General features: G+C 37.9%; 2 protein-coding genes across 3 annotated transcripts in view; one reads left to right on the top strand and one right to left on the bottom strand.

The window, feature by feature from the left end:
• arfgef3 (ARFGEF family member 3) overlaps window positions 1-5,885 on the top strand; it is a 60,363-nt gene extending 54,478 nt beyond the window's left edge. For both annotated transcript variants that reach the window (XM_042433374.1, XM_042433375.1), the window contains one exon: window positions 181-5,885. In XM_042433374.1, the coding sequence (XP_042289308.1) occupies window positions 181-372 (192 nt within the window). In that variant the 3' untranslated portion in view covers window positions 373-5,885. The remainder of the gene's footprint in view (window positions 1-180) is intronic.
• A 6,570-nt stretch (window positions 5,886-12,455) lies between these two features.
• Window positions 12,456-17,056, bottom strand: LOC121912117 (flavin-containing monooxygenase FMO GS-OX-like 7). Its single transcript, XM_042434201.1, has 5 exons — window positions 17,045-17,056; window positions 16,481-16,588; window positions 15,034-15,243; window positions 14,606-14,751; window positions 12,456-12,627 (listed from the first exon to the last, which is right to left on the bottom strand). Exons 1-5 carry the CDS (start codon window positions 17,054-17,056, stop codon window positions 12,540-12,542), a joined length of 564 nt encoding a protein of 187 aa, XP_042290135.1. The 3' UTR covers window positions 12,456-12,539.
• Between the last annotated feature and the right edge of the window lie 1,769 nt (window positions 17,057-18,825).

An 18,825-nucleotide genomic window follows, 5' to 3' on the forward strand; every position in this document is an offset into this window, starting at 1 on the left:
CAGTGCAAAACCTGTGCAATCAAGATCAAAAGCTTTATTGGTTTTGGTCTAAAAACGCCAAATTAATGACTGGTATGACTGTAAAGGAGCTTGCATGTAAATGGTCAAGCAACTTTGTGCGTGTAAGAAAATAACAGTGTTCAGCGCTCTTATTAAAATCGTCTTCCTGTCCCTCCGCAGGCGTGGACCAACATGGTCTTGACTCTCCTCAATCAGGTCCTCCTCCTGTCAGATTCCTCCTTCCTGGCGCTCCAGCCGGCGCTCTACCCCTGCCTCAGCCAGCTCTCCTGCCACGTGACCGACGCACGAGTCCGCCAGGCGCTGCGCGAGTGGCTGGGCCGTGTCGGCAGACTCTATGACATCATCGTGTGACATCGCTGCGAGAGAACACGGAAGTATCGACGACAGGTGCGGTTGGACGTCGGTCAGTGAAGGACGTAAACTGATGAAAGAGGGATTAGATTGGTGGGGTAGACTTGTTTGGCGCCATTGTGCGATCATGTCAGTATGCAGTTGATTGACGAAGAGTTGATTGGTTGGTGGATGGCGCGATGCGAAGGATGAGATGTGTGCCACACTGTGACATCATAATGTCACAATAGAACAGATTGGTGGAATGATGGAGGGTTTGACTGATTGGCAGCCTTTGATGTTATCGTATTGATTGGTGGCAGGTAGGATACTGACTGGACTATGATTGGTGGACATCACATGACATCAGGTTTGAAGATATAATTGGCTGATGAATGATGTAGGGGGAAGAATGGAGGATTTCACTGGTTTGTCAAGGATTCTTTGTGTGATGGAAGTTATTTGATAGCGAATGAGTCTTTTCTGCCTCTTGTTCCTACATTTATCTCCACATACACAAAATTACATGGAAGTGCACAAAAGAACACACACACACATTGATTGTGTCAGAGCTTTTAAATATGATTTAGACTAAACTGATTTTGTTCATCATTATCATCACAGTATTGTCATTTGCCACAACATGCTCCCACGTAAATGATAAATGATGTTGAATTATCGCAGCTCTAACTGGGCTGCAGACATAAATGTGCACATGTCAGTTCATTGTTCGTTATTATTATTTGGCCATTATCCCTTTTATTAATTAAGTTCCTTGCTTATATTATGTTTCAATATTGCCAAAAAACAATTTGGTGGTGATACTGAGAGTACACGTAAACAAAATGTCAGTTATAATCCCTTTGTTAGGTCAAAGCTGAAACAAGAGTTTGGTTTACAACAAATGGGTTAGGTAAAAATTGTAATATTTGTAATATTTAATGTAATAGGGACGAAGTTGCCTCCCCAGATCTCCGTAAAATTAAAACAATTCCTTGCAAGTGCTGGGCGATATGGACAAAATCAAATATCATATTATTTTTGACCAAATATCTCGATATCAGTATTGTGACAATATTGAAGGGATGACTATTGATGCTTTCACACAGTATTTACACAATGAGATTTTTGATAAATGATCATCAGTAATGTGAATATAATGACTAAATGGGTAAAGACAAATAATAGAACAACTAGAACAGCCTGTAATGCCTTTAAAACCAGGAAAAGACAACACATATGCCATATCATGATATTAAGATATCCACAATCTAAGACGATATCTAGTCTCATATCACGATATTGATATAATATCGATATATTGCTCAGCCCTAATGCCGGCACTAAAACCAATTCTAAACTAATATTTATCTTGACAGTTTGATAAATGTGGACTACTGTGGTCCTTGATGAGCATGTGACAATCAACATTTATCATTGCGCTGGATCAGATATTATATGGTCTGGCATATGGATTTAAAACCAGTTTTGTTGTTAGAGGAAGTTGGACAGCCGGACATGAAGATTCCACTCTGGTTATTAAGTCGTCTCCTTTCAACACATTAAACACAGTAGATTTAAAGTTGTCAGCAGGAATAAAACAGAAGACATTTTATCTGTCAAAGAAGTGTTTCTGAGCCACCAAAGACAGGAAGGTAGAGCACAAACACCTCACTATACAGTGTTTACTGGCCAAATCATTATGTCAAGACCAGATTTAAACTAAAGTCATCATCACTGATTATGCAATGATGATGCAAACAGATTTGGTGTGATAGACAGGCAACAGATGACAAAGTGAAACCATGAATTTAAATAAAGTTTTTTTCACCACTGTGATATCTCCATATGATGAGCACTGTTGAGGCAATTCCTCTGGAACTGTTGCACTTAACTACCCATCATGCCATCTGTTCACCTTTATTAGTAATTCAGCACCCACTAAGAACCTTTTATTTAGTGGTTTAATGTCTCATCTTGCTGCAATGATGTAGGAGTGTACTCCAGGACCTTGTGACATCACTGGTGGGTGTGGTTATGGTGGAACAAAACACACTTCTGACCACACCCAACAGTGATGGTAAAGGCCTTAAACTTTCATCCAAAGAGGGGAGTGAAACACTATTTTTCAGCTGTCGGTTCACATAAATTACAATCAGAATGAAACCTTTTTTAATTGGGGTAAACTTGTTGTATAGCACATTTTTCTGTTTTGCCTCTCACATCACTAATTCAATCTCATCATCAATCGATGTGATACTAAAGAGATTTTATCGTTGTACACTCTCTGGAGGCTTGTTTCATGGGGAAGTTGGAAGAAATGCAAGGAGGAGAACTCTAGTATGCCACAATCTTGAACTGACAGGTAATTTATGAGAAATGTTGTGTATAAACCAGTGATGAACACCAAAGATGATGCCAAAAGCAAACCACAAGAATCTTGGAGATCACTTGCATCAAAAAAATACAGTCTCTGTGTTTTTAATCACAACACCTGCTGTTTTATTTGTTTTTGGGTTATTTTTTGTGTGTGTGTGTTTCTTTAGAATCAGAGTGATGCCATGTTACATCTGATGGATAGTTGATGCTATTTTGAAAGGGAAAAGAGAACTTTGATGAGAATCTGTGTTTGCATTTGTTCTGATTGTATGTGAATGTTTTCTATATCCAGCTTTAAATACTGTGGCCGTTTTATTCACTTACACCCGAATGTCTTTGTTTATTATTTACTCTTTAAACCTTCTGGAATGACTGTTTTACCAAAATGGAGCAATCAAGTATTTATTTTAACCAAATGCCACATACAGTGCGTGTATTTTAACATTTAATGCCTATAATATACTATACATGTTACTATTTCGCAGTTTATGTATGTACATGTATTTATGTAAATTATTTATGATTTAAAATATTTAATGTGTTGTAGGCTATTGAGCATATTCTATTTTTCTTAGAGTTGTTTTTCACTTGTTATCTTCTCACTTGATGCAGTATGTGCTTGTAATACAGTATCTGATACAGTGCCTTTTTTTTGAGCATTGACACTGACACAAGCAAGGCACTACTGACACTGTCAGTGTTTGGGGTGTGATTCCCACTGGGGCTGTTGGTGTTAATTATGCCTCTGGGTTTAAACAGTTTCAAATTCATCACATGTTCACAACAACACCTTTTTAAATCCATTCTTCATCCCAAGTCACTCAATATCCACCTTCTTTCTTTAATTGAGAGACAACTGTTACACATTAGGCTCCAACTAGTTTTCTCTTTTGATCAATTAATTGATCTTTTAGTCAATAAAATCTCAGAAAATACCCATTCACCTTTCCCAGAGCTGAAGGAGACATCTTCAAATAACTTGTTTTGTCTCACCAAAAGTCCAGAACGCAAAGATATTCAATTTACAATTCTATAAAACAGAAAAGCAGCAAAATGTTACATTTCAGAAGAGAACATCTGGCATTCTGTCCTCAGTAAATGACTTATGACAAAAAATCAATTATCTAAATATCTTAAGGACATTTGCTGTGGATATTTTCAGTGTCCAGAGGATGAATTCTAATATTTTTGACCCCCTGATTTTTCCTTTAGCACCACCATCAAACCATCTGCACACAGGAAATATCAGAATCTACCAGGGTTGATTGATAAAATTTACTGATCACATTCCAGCTCCCCTGACGATGAACCTTTAGATATGAAAGCCCCTTCCTGAAGCACCACTTAGAGCCAATTAAAGTATAATATATTTTTTATTTTTATTATTGATAATATTCTAAAAATGGCGAAATCATAAGTATGTTTTTGTCTTGTCCAACACTTTAATGGGATGTAATGAACATTGTAGCCTCTGGAAAACACTAGAATTACTTTTTATTTGTTCATATTTCAATACAAAGACCTTAGAAGCATCTCAACTATCAGCAGAAATCTTCCACTTTTTCCTTTGTGGTTGAATTGTTAAACTAATGCTGCTGTTCTCACGTGGACAATACTAAAGATACAAGAAAGTAAGGTTATCAAGTACAATGTAGACCAAAGAAAATAAACTGTGAGTGTAATTACACCCTTTGTTTTGTATCACAACACATACAAAGTTACAGTTTCTAGTTTGTAACGACCAGCAGAATGAGCTGAATCTGGACTGACCTCCATTCATGCCACTGTGTATTTTAGGACAGATTATGAATGAAAGAAGAGAGTGTTTAACTGATGCTAACTTCACCAGCTCAGACCATATTGAGGGCAGACAGACAGGCAGGTCGGACAGGGCGGGGCATCTGAAGCTCCAAAGAAGATTTACTCTTCTTTGGTTCGTCAGCAGCCGAGGGTTTTTCCCTTTCATTTGCACTCGTTGCTCTCTCTTTCCAACTTTCTCTGTTGCTTCGTTCACTGACACACACTTCCAACCTTGGCTCCTTTCTCACCTCCGCAAGTTACAGAAATTGTGAGAAAGGTGTTGGGGGAGGAAGTTATTTGACCATCATACAACTGATATGAAGTATACTGGCACATTAAAGTTAACATTCACCATCTTATTTTACTGTGTGAGCATGCTGACATTTGCTAAATGCAACTGAGGCTGATGTTATCTTGCAGGTATTTGGTCATAAAGCAAAGAAATGAGGGCGACATGAATGTGTTTGCCACATTTCATGGTGATGCATCCAACAGTTGTTGAGACATTTCACAAATCAAAAACCACAAATGTCAACCTCATGGTGGCACTAAAAGGAAAGTCGGGGGTTCACCAAAGTCAGTAGGGTTCATCCAATAAATGTCTGTACAACAGACATCATTGTCCTTACCTTGGTTAACAATGTGCTCTGGTTCCCCCAAATTGTGTTTAGTCCGCAGGGCAATATTACTCAGTTTTCTCTTAAAGAAAGCAGACTGCACATATAATTACTAACTCAAAAAAAGTGTATTTAGGTTTTTAATATTCTTTGTGTTAGAAATATATCAAATCACATGTAGCCTACAATGTTTGCTGCCACATTGATGTTATATCAAATAACAGTATCCCTGAAACTTCTCATCCCAGTTCCCTAATTTTATAGTGTCGCTCCTTTGCACTTTTGCTCCCAGGAAGTAGTCATTTCCAACTGTCTAGAATGTGAAAAGCAGCATTAGTCTCTGTCCCATCCTGTCTGCTTTCCCGTCCTCCTCAGCCCCTCCCAGTGTCCCTGACCTGTCCCTGTCTGTCCTTATTCCCTTCTGTTTGAGGGCGAGCAGCGAGCGGACAGATGTTGTCGGCCATCAGTGTGATCAGCAGCAGCAAGGGAAGGATTTAGTTGGTGTTAAGTCCATGATGGCGTTTCCATCTAAAAAAAAAAAAAAGTAGTCGACTAATGTGTCAGTGTCATGCAACGATTCTCCACCGACAGTTTGTGTCGGCTTCCACTTCGCCTGTTTTTTTTTCAATGCGTTCATTCTCTCAGATGATGTTTTGTGTGTCTATACAGCATGACGTCGTTCACATAATGGATATTTCTTACGCTGACTCCAAAGATGAGATAAATCTTTTGTGTGCACTTCTGAGTTTTTACTACTAATGTACATTTGACATATGAGAGCTGAGATTAAGACCAGATTGATTCATGAATGTAGTGACTGTGGCACATTGAAGATCATCACGGGCACAAAACTTCATCTGCACTCTAAGCAGATTTGATGCACTTGGGTATAACTCAGTACTAAAGAGGAGAAGCAAATCCGTCCGCTGTCACGTGTTCCATCACCAGAACAATTTCATGAGAAAGTCTTTGTTAGATTTTAAGCTCTGATTTGCCAGTTTGACAGCTCTGTCTTCTATCCTTGTGCTGGGAAACTGTAATTGCATTTCTATTATTCATTCTCAGTAAAATCATCCACACTTTTGTGCAGTTGAGGGATTATAGAGACTCTGAACTAAGTGAAGAGGCAGTGACCTAATATACTCGCTTTTCTCAGAGCTCAGACAGATCGCTAATGTATTTTGAAAAAAAAGAACTTACTTAGCAAGGGGGGAAAATCTTTGGTTAACAAGGTTTACATCTAAGATGCCAAACTAAATAATATTCAGAGAACAGATCTGATGAATGAGCGACATGGTCAGTTAGCTGACAGACAGTTTGTTTGTCTGGCCACTTTGTTGTCGTGATGAATAAATGTGTGAAGTTTAGTTTTCAGGAAAGCTAAACAACAGTCTGAGAGCGTGGGAGTAAAAGGAAAGCAGCTTTGACTCCAGGCAAAACACAGCGGTGTCCTGTTGACACTGATGGAGAAATATATACATGACCCAGACATCTGACACAGTTTTCTAGAGTGGAGGATCACATGTCGGAGGGCGGCATCAGAACATATAGAACCAGAGAAACCAGGCAGTCAACTAACGACAACCAAACAGACATATTTAGACTTAACAATCAAGATCCTTCAGTTTGATCCATGTCCAAGATTTTTTTTTTCTTATGGAGGAAGATTTAAATTTTGCTTCAAGAGCCAAGATGGTGATGAAATTCATGCAAAACAAAAAAGACCATGTAAACTTGTATTTCACATACATTAAGCAGAATTTGCTCAAAATTATTGGTATTCTTGAGTATTTCTGCACCTTACTGAGGATCTATGACAAAACAGCTCTGTCAGGTAGAGCTGCTGAAGGCAGAAAAACTTCACAAATTGGGAAATCTGAGTCATTTGAGAGCCAGAGAGCTTTCTGCTGAACAAAGACTACTCCTTTAGTTAAATTTCTGCCGTTTCATTTCATCGTCCTCCTTCTGTGAGAAGGTCGGTACATTAGTTTAATTGTCCTCCGGTGCTCCTGACCTGGTCTGTGATGTGCCGATTATTATCAGCCATGATGGATGTCGCTGTAATTGGTGTTTCCACCTGTTACTTTTTAATGCTGATTTGTTCTTGAGTGTGGGTGCACTTCTATAGTATCAAGATAAATGTTGCGCTCAAAACTGCAGGATGTCTTTAGGACTGCAAGTTACAGTTATTTTCATCATCAATTAATCTGTTTCTTATTTTCTTGATTAATTGGTTAGTTGTTTTATCTATAAAATGTCAGAAAACAGTGAAAAAATTTCACAACACTGTTTCCCACAGCCCAGGGTGATGCCCTGAAATCAGAAAATATTCACATTTGAGAAGCTGGAAGCAGATAATTTGGGCATTTCTTTCTTAAAAAAATGAATCTGTTAATCCCCAACTACTGTGATTCTTGAGTAACTGTCTAGTGATCAATTAAATGACTAATTGTTGCAGCTCAGGATGTCTTTGCTGAATTGTATTGAAATAGCACCTTAGCTAATTAGCAGTGGGACATAAAGGACAATTTGGGGTTTTGTTGTAAACAAACTAGGTCTAGAAAAATGTTGAATGCTTTTCCTTCCTCTTAAAACATTTGCAATGCCGCTTTTTTTGAACAAGTATTTTAAATGCTGCATTATTTTCGAGCACATTTACTAGCTTACAGTCCAATTCTTAACTGCTTTTTCTAGTGCATAGCTTTGGTGCATTACAGCCACACCGTGTTATAAAAACACCACTGCGTAGAAGCTACTAGAGGTCAGAAACTCCACAGGGTTACTTTTAAACTGTATAACAATGTAGTAAATTTAAAAAAAAAGAAATGGTAGTAATTGGATCCACAAATGGTAATCTATACTAGTTTATTCAGCAATGACAGTTGTAAGTTTTGTACTCATATCTATGATCTACTCGGTTACTTTAAACCTTAAGTGCACAACTGTAACTTCTGCATTTAGCTTAGATAGCATTGGACTGAATTGTATCTTCCCAGAACGGCCATTTTCACAGCAGATGTTTTGTCATAGTAGAAAATATAAAAGCAGGTGTTACTCCCAGTAAACCAGTAAACCATGACAGTGTGACAGTGAGCCAGGACCCTGAAAATAAAGCATTCATTATATCAATAACTTGTCTTTTTTTTTTGCAGTTGCAACATGTCAAAATATCTTCTGTGAAAATTTCTGGGCTTCATAACGTTCTGTTCCATTAACAATTAAACTGCACTTTAATTAGTTTAATCTGTCTTAACTGGAAAAACTGGATCTTGAGCTCCACCTGCTGAACTTGAACCCAACCACTGACAATGTCAAGATTGTTGATCTTTCTTCAGTTAGGTGGAACTAGTTTTTTTTTGCTCTTAGGTTGTTTGAGTTGTGGTTTCCACTACTTAAAGCAGACAATGTTAAAAAGGATTAAGGCCTTTTTGTTTTATCCAGATGCATTAAATTTCCTACATGTACATATGTTTTTGTTGCTCAGACAAGAAGACTCCTACTGTATGTATATAATGCAAACAGACCCCTTGAATGATACAAACTCAAAACTAGGAGAGACTGCGACTGTTTTTTGGAATGGCACAACTGTAAAATGTGTGACGTATCCTTCAGTATCCCTGCAGAAAGTCCTGTACATCCGTCAGGTCGGTAGTTTGGCGGTTTTGCTTCCTTCGCTGACCACGAACGCACCGCAGCCCAGACCGACATCAGCAGCTCAGCTAATATTGTGACTGTGATTTCTAAAAGTGTATTTTTTCCTGCTTTTGATATGAAAGAAAAGCACCTGTAATCTTTCTTCACGATGTTTCTAACTTGCTCTGGCTTTGCCCTCTTTTCCTCTGAGCTCTGTCTTACATTTGTGTAACAGCTGTATGTTTCAAAACGCTTTTTCCAGCAGGCCTGTTTGCTCTGTGTGTTGTACAATAAAAGCAGTTTATCTCATATGTTTGTCCTCATGTTGTACATTATATTTCATATCTTCACATCTATGACAACAATCTGTTTAAATACCTCAGACGGTCATCTTTGCGACCTACAAAAATGGTTCACTTCAAAATGACGTCAGAGAACTTCAGAGGAACTATATATTCACAGCAGGTTGCAGTAATAACTACTGGATCAACAAATTTGGTGATATTCATATGTTGAAGCTTATTTAAATCCAGTAAATACCATGATTTAAGTTTCTTGTAGATAATAATTACTTGCCCCAGGCTCCCAAAAGTAACAGTATCTTTAAATAAGAAACTCATACCTGCCATCTATCCCGTCTTTATTTGTATAGTACAAAAAGTATAAAGAGTTAACAAGTTCACAACAGTAAAACAGAGTAAAATGTAAAAACTGCTTAAATACAAGAGAAAGTGTAACAGAACAGTCAAACAAAAACAAAAACAGGATAACAATGTTGCAGTTTAAGACTTTCTGGTAAAAGAAAAGCTAAAAATATGACTTTATATGACTTGAATGCAGCATTAGACCTGCTTTAATAGCCATCAATGTGCATGTAAGGTTTTGTTTTATGCAAGAGAGCTATAATGAGCCTATAAGTCATATATGCACATTTAAAAATCAATGTTTAAATGCCATAAGCATCATTTCTGTATTATATTGTAATTAGTCTGATGACAGCAGGGAATCCCTGTTAGAGAGAAGGTTCATCTGCTCTACTGAAATGCCAATAAGCAAAGAAATGGATTGTTTTAGTTGTTGAAGGTGACAACCAGGTAAGATACTAGAATAACCTGATGACTCTAAAGCTTGTAGGAAGGAGTAGAACAGAGGGTTACAGAGGCTCGTATACTTGGACATCAGAGTAAAGTGGCAGTTTGAAAACTGAGCTACAAGATCACAATGTAAAAAGAGATTTTTGGTAGCTAATCATATAACTTTTACAGTGGAATATTTGTTGGTGTTTTCTTGCTTTGTAGAGGAGTCACACACTCCTCCATTCTCACATCTTTTACACACACACACACTTCATTGTGCTGCTGCTGACCACTCCCAGCAGCTGTAAATCCTCCCATCAGGACCAGTGACGTCTCTCGTCTCCGCTGGACACACTGTCTGTCTGCTGCCCTCATTCCTCCCCCCCCTCCTCCCCCTCACAGTCATTATTTCAGTCTGATCACTTCAGCCCTGCAGTCAGTGTCCCTCTGAGCTGTCAGCGGACTCGTCCTCCTCATCTCAACGTGCGCAGTATCTCCTCTGAGCGCTCTCGGCCCCTGTGGCCCCTGGCTCCGGCTGGGCTTCAGTACCCTCCATCATGCGGTCCCTGCTGGAGAGCAGCTGGATGAAGTTTGGACCTGCAGGCCGGGACTCTCTGGACTGGTCGCCTGGACCCTCGGCTCTGCCCTCCACTGACAGACTGGCACCAGTAAGTTTATTTCATGTCGATTAATCAGTTCTTCTCTTATCATTAATCAACTGATCATTTAATCAAAATGTTTAAAAAATAGTGAAAATTGAATTGCCAGAAGATACTAATACAGACCTGCATGTTCACATGGCTGCATATACTGGTTCTGAAAATGATGGTATTTTGGAATTTGGCCAACGACATGATATAACAAGGTTTGTGAAAAGCAGGATGAATGCCAGATGAAGTCGTAATCTGACTGTGTTGAATGTCGTGGGTAATCATGGCAGTGTAAAAAAGTGAAATCTTCAAGTTTCTTCAACTTAAAAGCTCAAATGTTTAAGGCTATTATTTCTTAGTAAACTGTAACAGAACTGCATAACAAAATCTATATTTATTTTAGAACAAGTTTCATATGTAAAGATGATTTTTTCCACACTGATTTGTTTTTTTTAACTCACTTTCTTAACTAACTGATACAATGATGTGAAATTACTCCATTACGTAAAGTGGAAAAAAAAAGTCTGAAATTACTTGAAGTTTTAAATGAATTAAAATCCAATTTCTATGTCAAGAATAAACCAGTAACCAGTTGACTTTTCACTATCCACACATGAAGTACTTTTTAAGTATAAAAGAAGATTTTCATCTTCTTATTTTCCCCTCCTGATGGCTCCTGATGCAAAAAAACAAAATAACAAACAAAAAAAATCTTCATTAAAATTTCAGAGGTTTTTTGAGTGCTCATATTTATTATGTATTTAAATTAAACATAAATATACAGTATATTTATGGTTGGTTATATTTAGTAGTTGCTCTAACCTGCTGCAGTTTTGGTGGAACAGATTAATTCATTTGTTAAAGGCAAAACAGATGTTTGTGACAGAGAGCACCCTCTGTTGGCCAGATGTTATCTGAGACCCAACTGACTCCAGTCTTCTCTACTCAATGTGATTCATAAATGTTGATTTGCTCTCAGATTTTTTTTTCACTGTAGGCTTCGGTGTTTCTCATTGACTCTCTGATACTTTTCTCTAACAACGAGCAGGTTTATCGCCCTGATTTAATTTACACAAACATGAAAACTAACATGTGAATTAAAACAATTATTTTAGGTTTCAGGAAGGCAAACATGGTTTTCATATTTTAATAGTTTTTATTTTCATGTTGTCTTTTTGGCCTGATGTGAAAATGAAAATTCATAACAGAAACAATCAAACTTTAGACAAAGAACTTAGACATAAAATTTTGAAATTTCATAAACAATCTTGTAATACACCGACACACAAACTACCTAAATGAACAAGTGTAAAATATGTGATCATATGTTTTATTCTATTGGATCTACTGGATACATTAACATCTGCTGCAGGTTTATTCAGCAGATTAATATTTCTGAGACTTCAATTAGTATATCCATATTTTTCTGAGACCTACAGTTTGTCTTTTGGGAGGATGATCATGTTTTATCTATAGATTTGTTTTTGTATGGAAATCTCAAGTATTTTTGCAGTTGTGTGAATAAGGCATTATTCATGATGCCATGTTCATTCATTTAATCACAAATTTTATGTTCACCCATAAACACGTGTCAAAAATAACTTTTGTAAGAGTAAAATGTGAAATGAAATGGAAAATATAATATTTTCTTTTTATATCTGACTTAACAGGCCCACCAGAGTTCAGGCGAGGCCATAATCAGCGCAGGATCCATCATCTACATCACCATAGCAACGGTCTCTTTCCTCCTCCTCTTCCTCAGCGCCCTCGGTTTTCTGATCTGGCGCCGCAGGCGGGGCTTCAGCCTCAGTGGCAAGTTGGGACTGGCCAACGTGATCGCCCTGGAGGACCTGCAGGACCCGGAGAGGAACTGCGAGCTGCTGTCATCCATCCGACGCAGCAGGGAGCAGCACCAGCTCCCCAGCTCCAGCTCAGAGCAGGACGTGACGGACGGCGTGTTCCTCATGGTCTACCTGCCCTCACCATACGAACAGACGCTCACCAGGATCGCCAGAGCTGCCAGCACAAGCAGCTCAAAGGATGTGGAGCTGCTGCCGCCGAGCCCTGGACCAGAGTTTGGCAGCAGATATGGAGAGGATGGGATGAGGCTGAAAGATGAAGCTACAGAACAAGAAGAAATTAAAAACTGAATCGAGCTTGGGAGGAGAATACACTGTAGAGGAGAGGAAGAGAAAGAGAAGAGATAGAGGAAGAGAAAGCCATAACCCATCCCTCTCCAGCAACAGCAACACCTCTTTGCAGATCTGTGTACATATCTGGATGTAAGCAAGGAAACACTGGATGTTTTGGAAATCTGTAGGACACATTTGGTGAACTGAAATCCAGGACACATCATCTGTCATCAAACCTTACATGCACTGGGAAAAATATCCTTTTCACAGACACGTTCAAAGCAGCTGAAAATTCATGACTGATACAGAATTTGGGGCTTGTTCAAGAATAGGACAGTCTTTTTCAGACCCATCCTGCAGCATGTACAGTATAAATATGACTGAAGAAGGTGCAGAATCGACTCAGTGTTTTTAACTTAACCTTTTTACACTGTAAATCATTCCTCATACATAGCCTGGAAGTTGTTTTGTTTGCACCTAGGATTGTAAAAAAGCTGTACATCTGTATTGAAAACTTTCTATTTTTTACTCTTATAATGTGTATTCTATCTGTAACACTGCAGTAGAATCCTTTTAGAGTTGTATTTTCCCCATTTTGACCACACATCAAAGTGAGCATCAATAGCACTTTTACAATCCATCATGGAAACAGAAAAATCTTTATTTTGTAATAATGACATTTGTATTTATATTTGATGTGTGATATTTACAGTATGTTTACTTTCTGTCTCATTGTTTGACCTTTGGATACAATGACTGACAATAAAGTGGATAAATCTGATTTCTTCAGTTCTCGCTCTGTTAGTTGTCCAGCAGTATGATGCAGTATTTTATAACATGTTTTGAAATCAAATTAAAAGTGTAATTAATTCACATTATTTCTCGAACATGATATAAAACAGAATTTAACACACAGGTACATGACACATAAGGTTAAAAAGGTTGTTTTTATCAACTTTTAAGTCAGTCCGTAAATTCCACATGAATTAAATCTTTTAAAAAAATCTTTATTTTAATTTCAATTAATCTTATGATCACAAGAAATTCTCTGTATTTTATGTTTTCATATATTTTACAGAAATAAATGGGTGTAGGATGCAATCTGTGACTACTTTCTTTATTAATTATTTGAATAATTGTATAATTATTCTTCATGTATTCAACTTTTTGAAGTGGAAAAATTTCACAATGTTAATGTTAATGTTAATGTTAATGTTAATGTTAATGTTAATGTTAATGTTCACACCAAACCAAAGTGTTACCAGTAATTATCTGCTTATTTGATTTACCCCATAGTTTTTGGAAAAAAAGGCCTGTGATACATATTTTTAAACCTGGATAAATTTGCTTTGACATAACAGTCATTATACCTGACATGCAAAACAGTTACTTTAACAAACAAAAAACTGTTTTCTGTGTTAAAAAAGACATACCACTTCTCTCATGTGCTTCTTTCCATTACAATTAGACATGATGGGTGCTTCCTGAATTTATGGTCACATGACAAAACATGTGCACAGTTGCCTAGATATAAGGGGGTGGGTCAGTTTACTCACTGGCTTATCTTACCCTGCTCCCCCCTACTTACTCCTAATATGCAAATTAGCCATGAGCCCATGTTATGTTATGCAAATTAGCCATGTGCAGTCTGTGTTTGCACAAACTCTAATGGTTAAAAATTGTTCTAGTAAGAGGTGAACATGTGATTAATGGAGATTTATTTTCTTTGAGTTTAAGAAAAATGTAGTTGTAAGTGACAGGGCTAATATTATGTATTTATTTTTCTGTAAGGTTATCAACTTACTGTTGAACAACTTCCTCAATAAATTCTTTAAGAGTTGCATTTTCCCCATTTTGACTAGAATTGTTAAAATGGAATTGATTGGCTTGGGCCTTTTTCAAAGTTAGGTGTTGAGGCAGAAAATCCCAGGAAACTGGCCATGCGAGCCAGGGAATGGCAGTACTACCACTGATCCTTGTCCAAATTCAGCATGTGGCTCTGCTGGACTCCGTGCTCCACCTTCTGTTGCATCTCTGCACAGATCTCCTCCTCCATCTGGGCCTCAGATGGTAAAGTGACAGAGCCGTCCAACATAGTCATGGTGAATCGGCTCTGCAGAGATAAGAGTGGATTTAAGAATAACTAAACTTTGGTTCCTTTGTGTGTTCTCATCGGTCGGTGCTGCTGTGCACAGTCCAGCAGGTATTTTCTGAAAACATTCTGTCAATTAGTTTTCTACCTCAGTAACTTCTCGTATCTCCCAGATTGCCTTTCAGGAACCTTTGAAGAACTTGGCTGAACTTTGTAGGTGCAGAGAGTCATAGGAGCAATGACAACATCTGCAACACAGTGCAGGTTTTTAAGACTGAATACCTGTGGACACCTTCAGCTCACCTGGCAATAGAAGTTGGGGTGGGGACAGATGGGATTGCAGATGCCAATGAAGAACAGTGAGGGGAAGGCCGGGGGAATCAGGAAGCGGTACAGAGGTGTGATCAGATGGCTAATGATCTCCAGACCCAGCTGAGCCGCATCCAGGAATGAATACTTGAAGTTGTACCCGGTGCAAAACAGCAGGACGTCAGCCTCGCCCCCTGAGCCGTCCTACAACAGGTCATTGTATCAAAGGGTAAAATATAGTTAGTTTTCATCTGAAAATGTTTTTTTTGTTTGTAACCATTTTTTTTTTTTTGGCATTTTGCCATTATTTACAGTCAGTAGAGAGAGACAGGACACACAGGGAGAGAGAGATAGGCGTATGACATGCAACAAGAGTCCCACAGCCAGGAGTTGAACCGTGGATAATACAGTTATGTGGTATGCGCCTTAACCTTTAGGCCACAGGGCTGTCCCTGAAAGTGGTTTTATATTTAATTTAAATATAAGCAATTGCTCAAAACTTAAAAAAAAAAATACAAACGGAGATGACATGACACCTGGTGGAGGAATAATGGAGGATTTCTGTTCAAAATGTCAATATTAAGAATCAGTTGATGCCCTTCTCCCCAGTCTAATGGACCTTACAGCTATGTGTAAATTAATTAACTTCATTAAATTAATTAATTTCAACATAGAGTTAAGATATGACTTAAAATTTAAACCTCCCACTAGCAAGTTGTAAGGAAAGCTCAAGTTTGTTAATTGAAGGTTTTTTCAAATTTTCATTCTATATTAATTGTTGTCATGGTGACACAATTAGAAAAATGATGGGGACCAATGTTACAAAAATGTTCTTCACAGCGGGAGCACATATACTGTAACAGAATACATCCCCTTACACCTGTAATGACTTTGACATGCACACATTGGGGCTGCATTGCATTCAGTTGAGAGTTGGGAATGGCTGCAGACATCACTTTTTTGTATTTAGGTGTTGACTTTGGTGGAATTTCTAATCGAGATAGAAGTTTTCCAGAAACATTTATTGACATTTTTGACCATTTGTGATCATATTAACGTGTACTACAGCTATTGACGCCGTTTCAATTGATAATGATTGATAGCTGAATTATTAATGAGGTAATGGACAAACACACGTCATATATTAACTAGTTCACACACGACATACATGACATTCTCTTTTTCATTATGGTTTGTTGCAGGCTTATTTGTTTTTGTCACTGTTTAGCAGTGTCTTTCTCTATAACCTGATTGATGCACTAGATGAAATGTCACTGTCTGTGACAATGTTTTGATTATTGTCAAATTAGACAAGCTACAATCACCAGAATCTAGTCACCTTTAGTGTGAACACACTACATGAACAAAACTGGATTAGTTAGTTTGTAGGATTAAATGGGGACACAGCTTTTCAGTGCATCTGCTGGTAGAGTTTAGTGACTTGGAAACAAATGTTGCCATCCTCCTGGACAGCCTCGATTGGGCGGCCTTGTTGCATCCTGGAAAGTAGAGGACAGTTAAAACGAGGGAGACCATGACTCAGACTGACCTGGAGAGAGAGAAATTAATAGTAAGGGCAGTTTTCCATAACTCTTTTGAGGATATATTGCCACCAATTATTCAAATTTAAATGCGGTGGCAATATAGTAGTGGAGCCTCAGGCAGGAACACAAGTCATTTTATAGTCAAATGTTCCCTACATCCTCCAATCATGCCCTTTACCCACGTATCTCACACAACAGGCTTTTCCATGTAAACATAAAAATGTTTTTCATACGTGTTCATGGTGATTAAATGTTGTGTGTGTGTTGTGAGCTCAGAGGGACAGTGTGTGTTAAGCTTGCTCAGATTTTTTTCCAGAGCATCACATGAGCAGAGCCACACCGCCAAACTAAAATGCATTTTGCAGCAATAAATGATTTTAACTGGTCATAACTCAGTGGTCAAGAGTTTGACTCTCTCAAAATTCTGAATAATTGATCCTTGATCAGAATCAAAATATTACCTCTTTGCCCATTTTTGATTGGCCGGGAGTTAGGCAGAGTCACGCACTGCCAAGATGGCGACGGCCGGAGCAGCTCACTTTGAGCTTCAAAACCGCTTTTCAGAAACCAAGGAGTGATGTCACGGTAACTACGTCCATATTTTTATACAGTCTATGGAATCCATACACTGAAATACACATGTTGAAGCAGATGTGTGAAGTTTATTGAGGAAATTCCATTCTGTGATAATCATATCATCACTTGATCTTTACATACTGTAGATAACTTCTAGATAACTTATCTAAGTTTTATAACCCTTCAGCTGATAAACAATCTGTTGGTATGTTCCCTTGAATCCACCTTATTTATAATTCTTATTAGACTTTAGACCCTGGTACTTGAGCACCTCCTGATGCGACAGGAAGCTTTGTGGGTGAAGGTAAAAGGGGAAATCTGGAAACTTCAACAACTCTTTGGGCACATTGGTCCTGGAAGAGGGGTCAAGAAATCAAAATGCTGTTACAGTCTGAAATGTAGACAAACATAGACAATACAGGAATACAGGAATGCACTGTATTGGCTATGTTGTTGAAATGTAAAATAAAAATATGCAAAACTCTGAATTAAATTTCCCAAGTGATGTGCAGACTCATGCATATTAACATATCTGAGGTGTCTGTCATCGTAAATCCAAGTGCAGCCGATGGTGCCATTGAGCTCGAACACCACCGGAGGGGTGAAGCTGTTCAACTGGGTCAGGATGTGTTTGGCAGCACACAGCCCCGGCACCGATCACTGCAACCTCCAGCAAAGTCATCTTTATCCCAAGAGAGAGATAGATCTAAACCAATGGAGTGTTTAACTGCTCTTTTTACTTCTAAAGTAAAACATTTCCAAGCTTATCTCCAGAATGTTGCCCTAAAAAGACAAAGAGTGAGATATGGTCAAATAATGGACATGACCTGTAAATTACATACTTTAAGTCCCTATTTAGCATTTCTAAGCAGAACATAATCATTTAATAAATGGTTTATAACACACTATAATGTAGTTGTAAACAGCTATAAGCGTTTATTAATTAATTTGTTGTGTTTAGGTGAAGAGTAATAATTGCTGACAATTATCGTACATTAATAAACACTTAAAAATGTCCTTACATATGTTTATAAGGATATTATAGTGTGTTATAAACCATTTATTAATATTTGTTACACTGCTTATAAATGTTAAATAGGGAGTCTTTAAGTAAAGTGTTAGTTATATGGGTACATACATTACTGTATATTACATAACCATTTCTAATTTGTTTTGCCATATATGAACAAAGGAAACCAACTGCATAACCATTAAAAAATGTTCATCATGCTTTAGTTGCTATGAGCTAATATTGTGGGAAAACATATGGAAAACATTGTAATTGAGCTTTTTGCAAATACATTAAGTATCAACATTTTTAATGATATGTTAATTAAATAAGTTTTTTCAATTATGTTGCCAAAAAACCTAATTACCCCAAACATGAAGCCAGAGTCATACGGAACTATGTTCAGCAACAAGAAGAACAAGGTGTCCTGCAACAGATGGTTTGGCCCCCACAGAGCCCTGATCTCAACATCATGGAGATAGTCTGGAATCACATGAAGCAACTGAGACGCCTAAATCCACAGGACAACTTTGGCAACTTCTCCAAGATGCAGGAACAACCGACCTGCCAAGTACCTGAAACACTGTGTGCAGGTGAACCGAGGAGAACTGCTGCTGTTTTAAAGGCAAAGCTGCTCACAGCAGATATTGATTTACT

Source organism: Thunnus maccoyii, chromosome 14 (assembly GCF_910596095.1).
Source record: "Thunnus maccoyii chromosome 14, fThuMac1.1, whole genome shotgun sequence".
NCBI lineage: Eukaryota > Metazoa > Chordata > Actinopteri > Scombriformes > Scombridae > Thunnus > Thunnus maccoyii.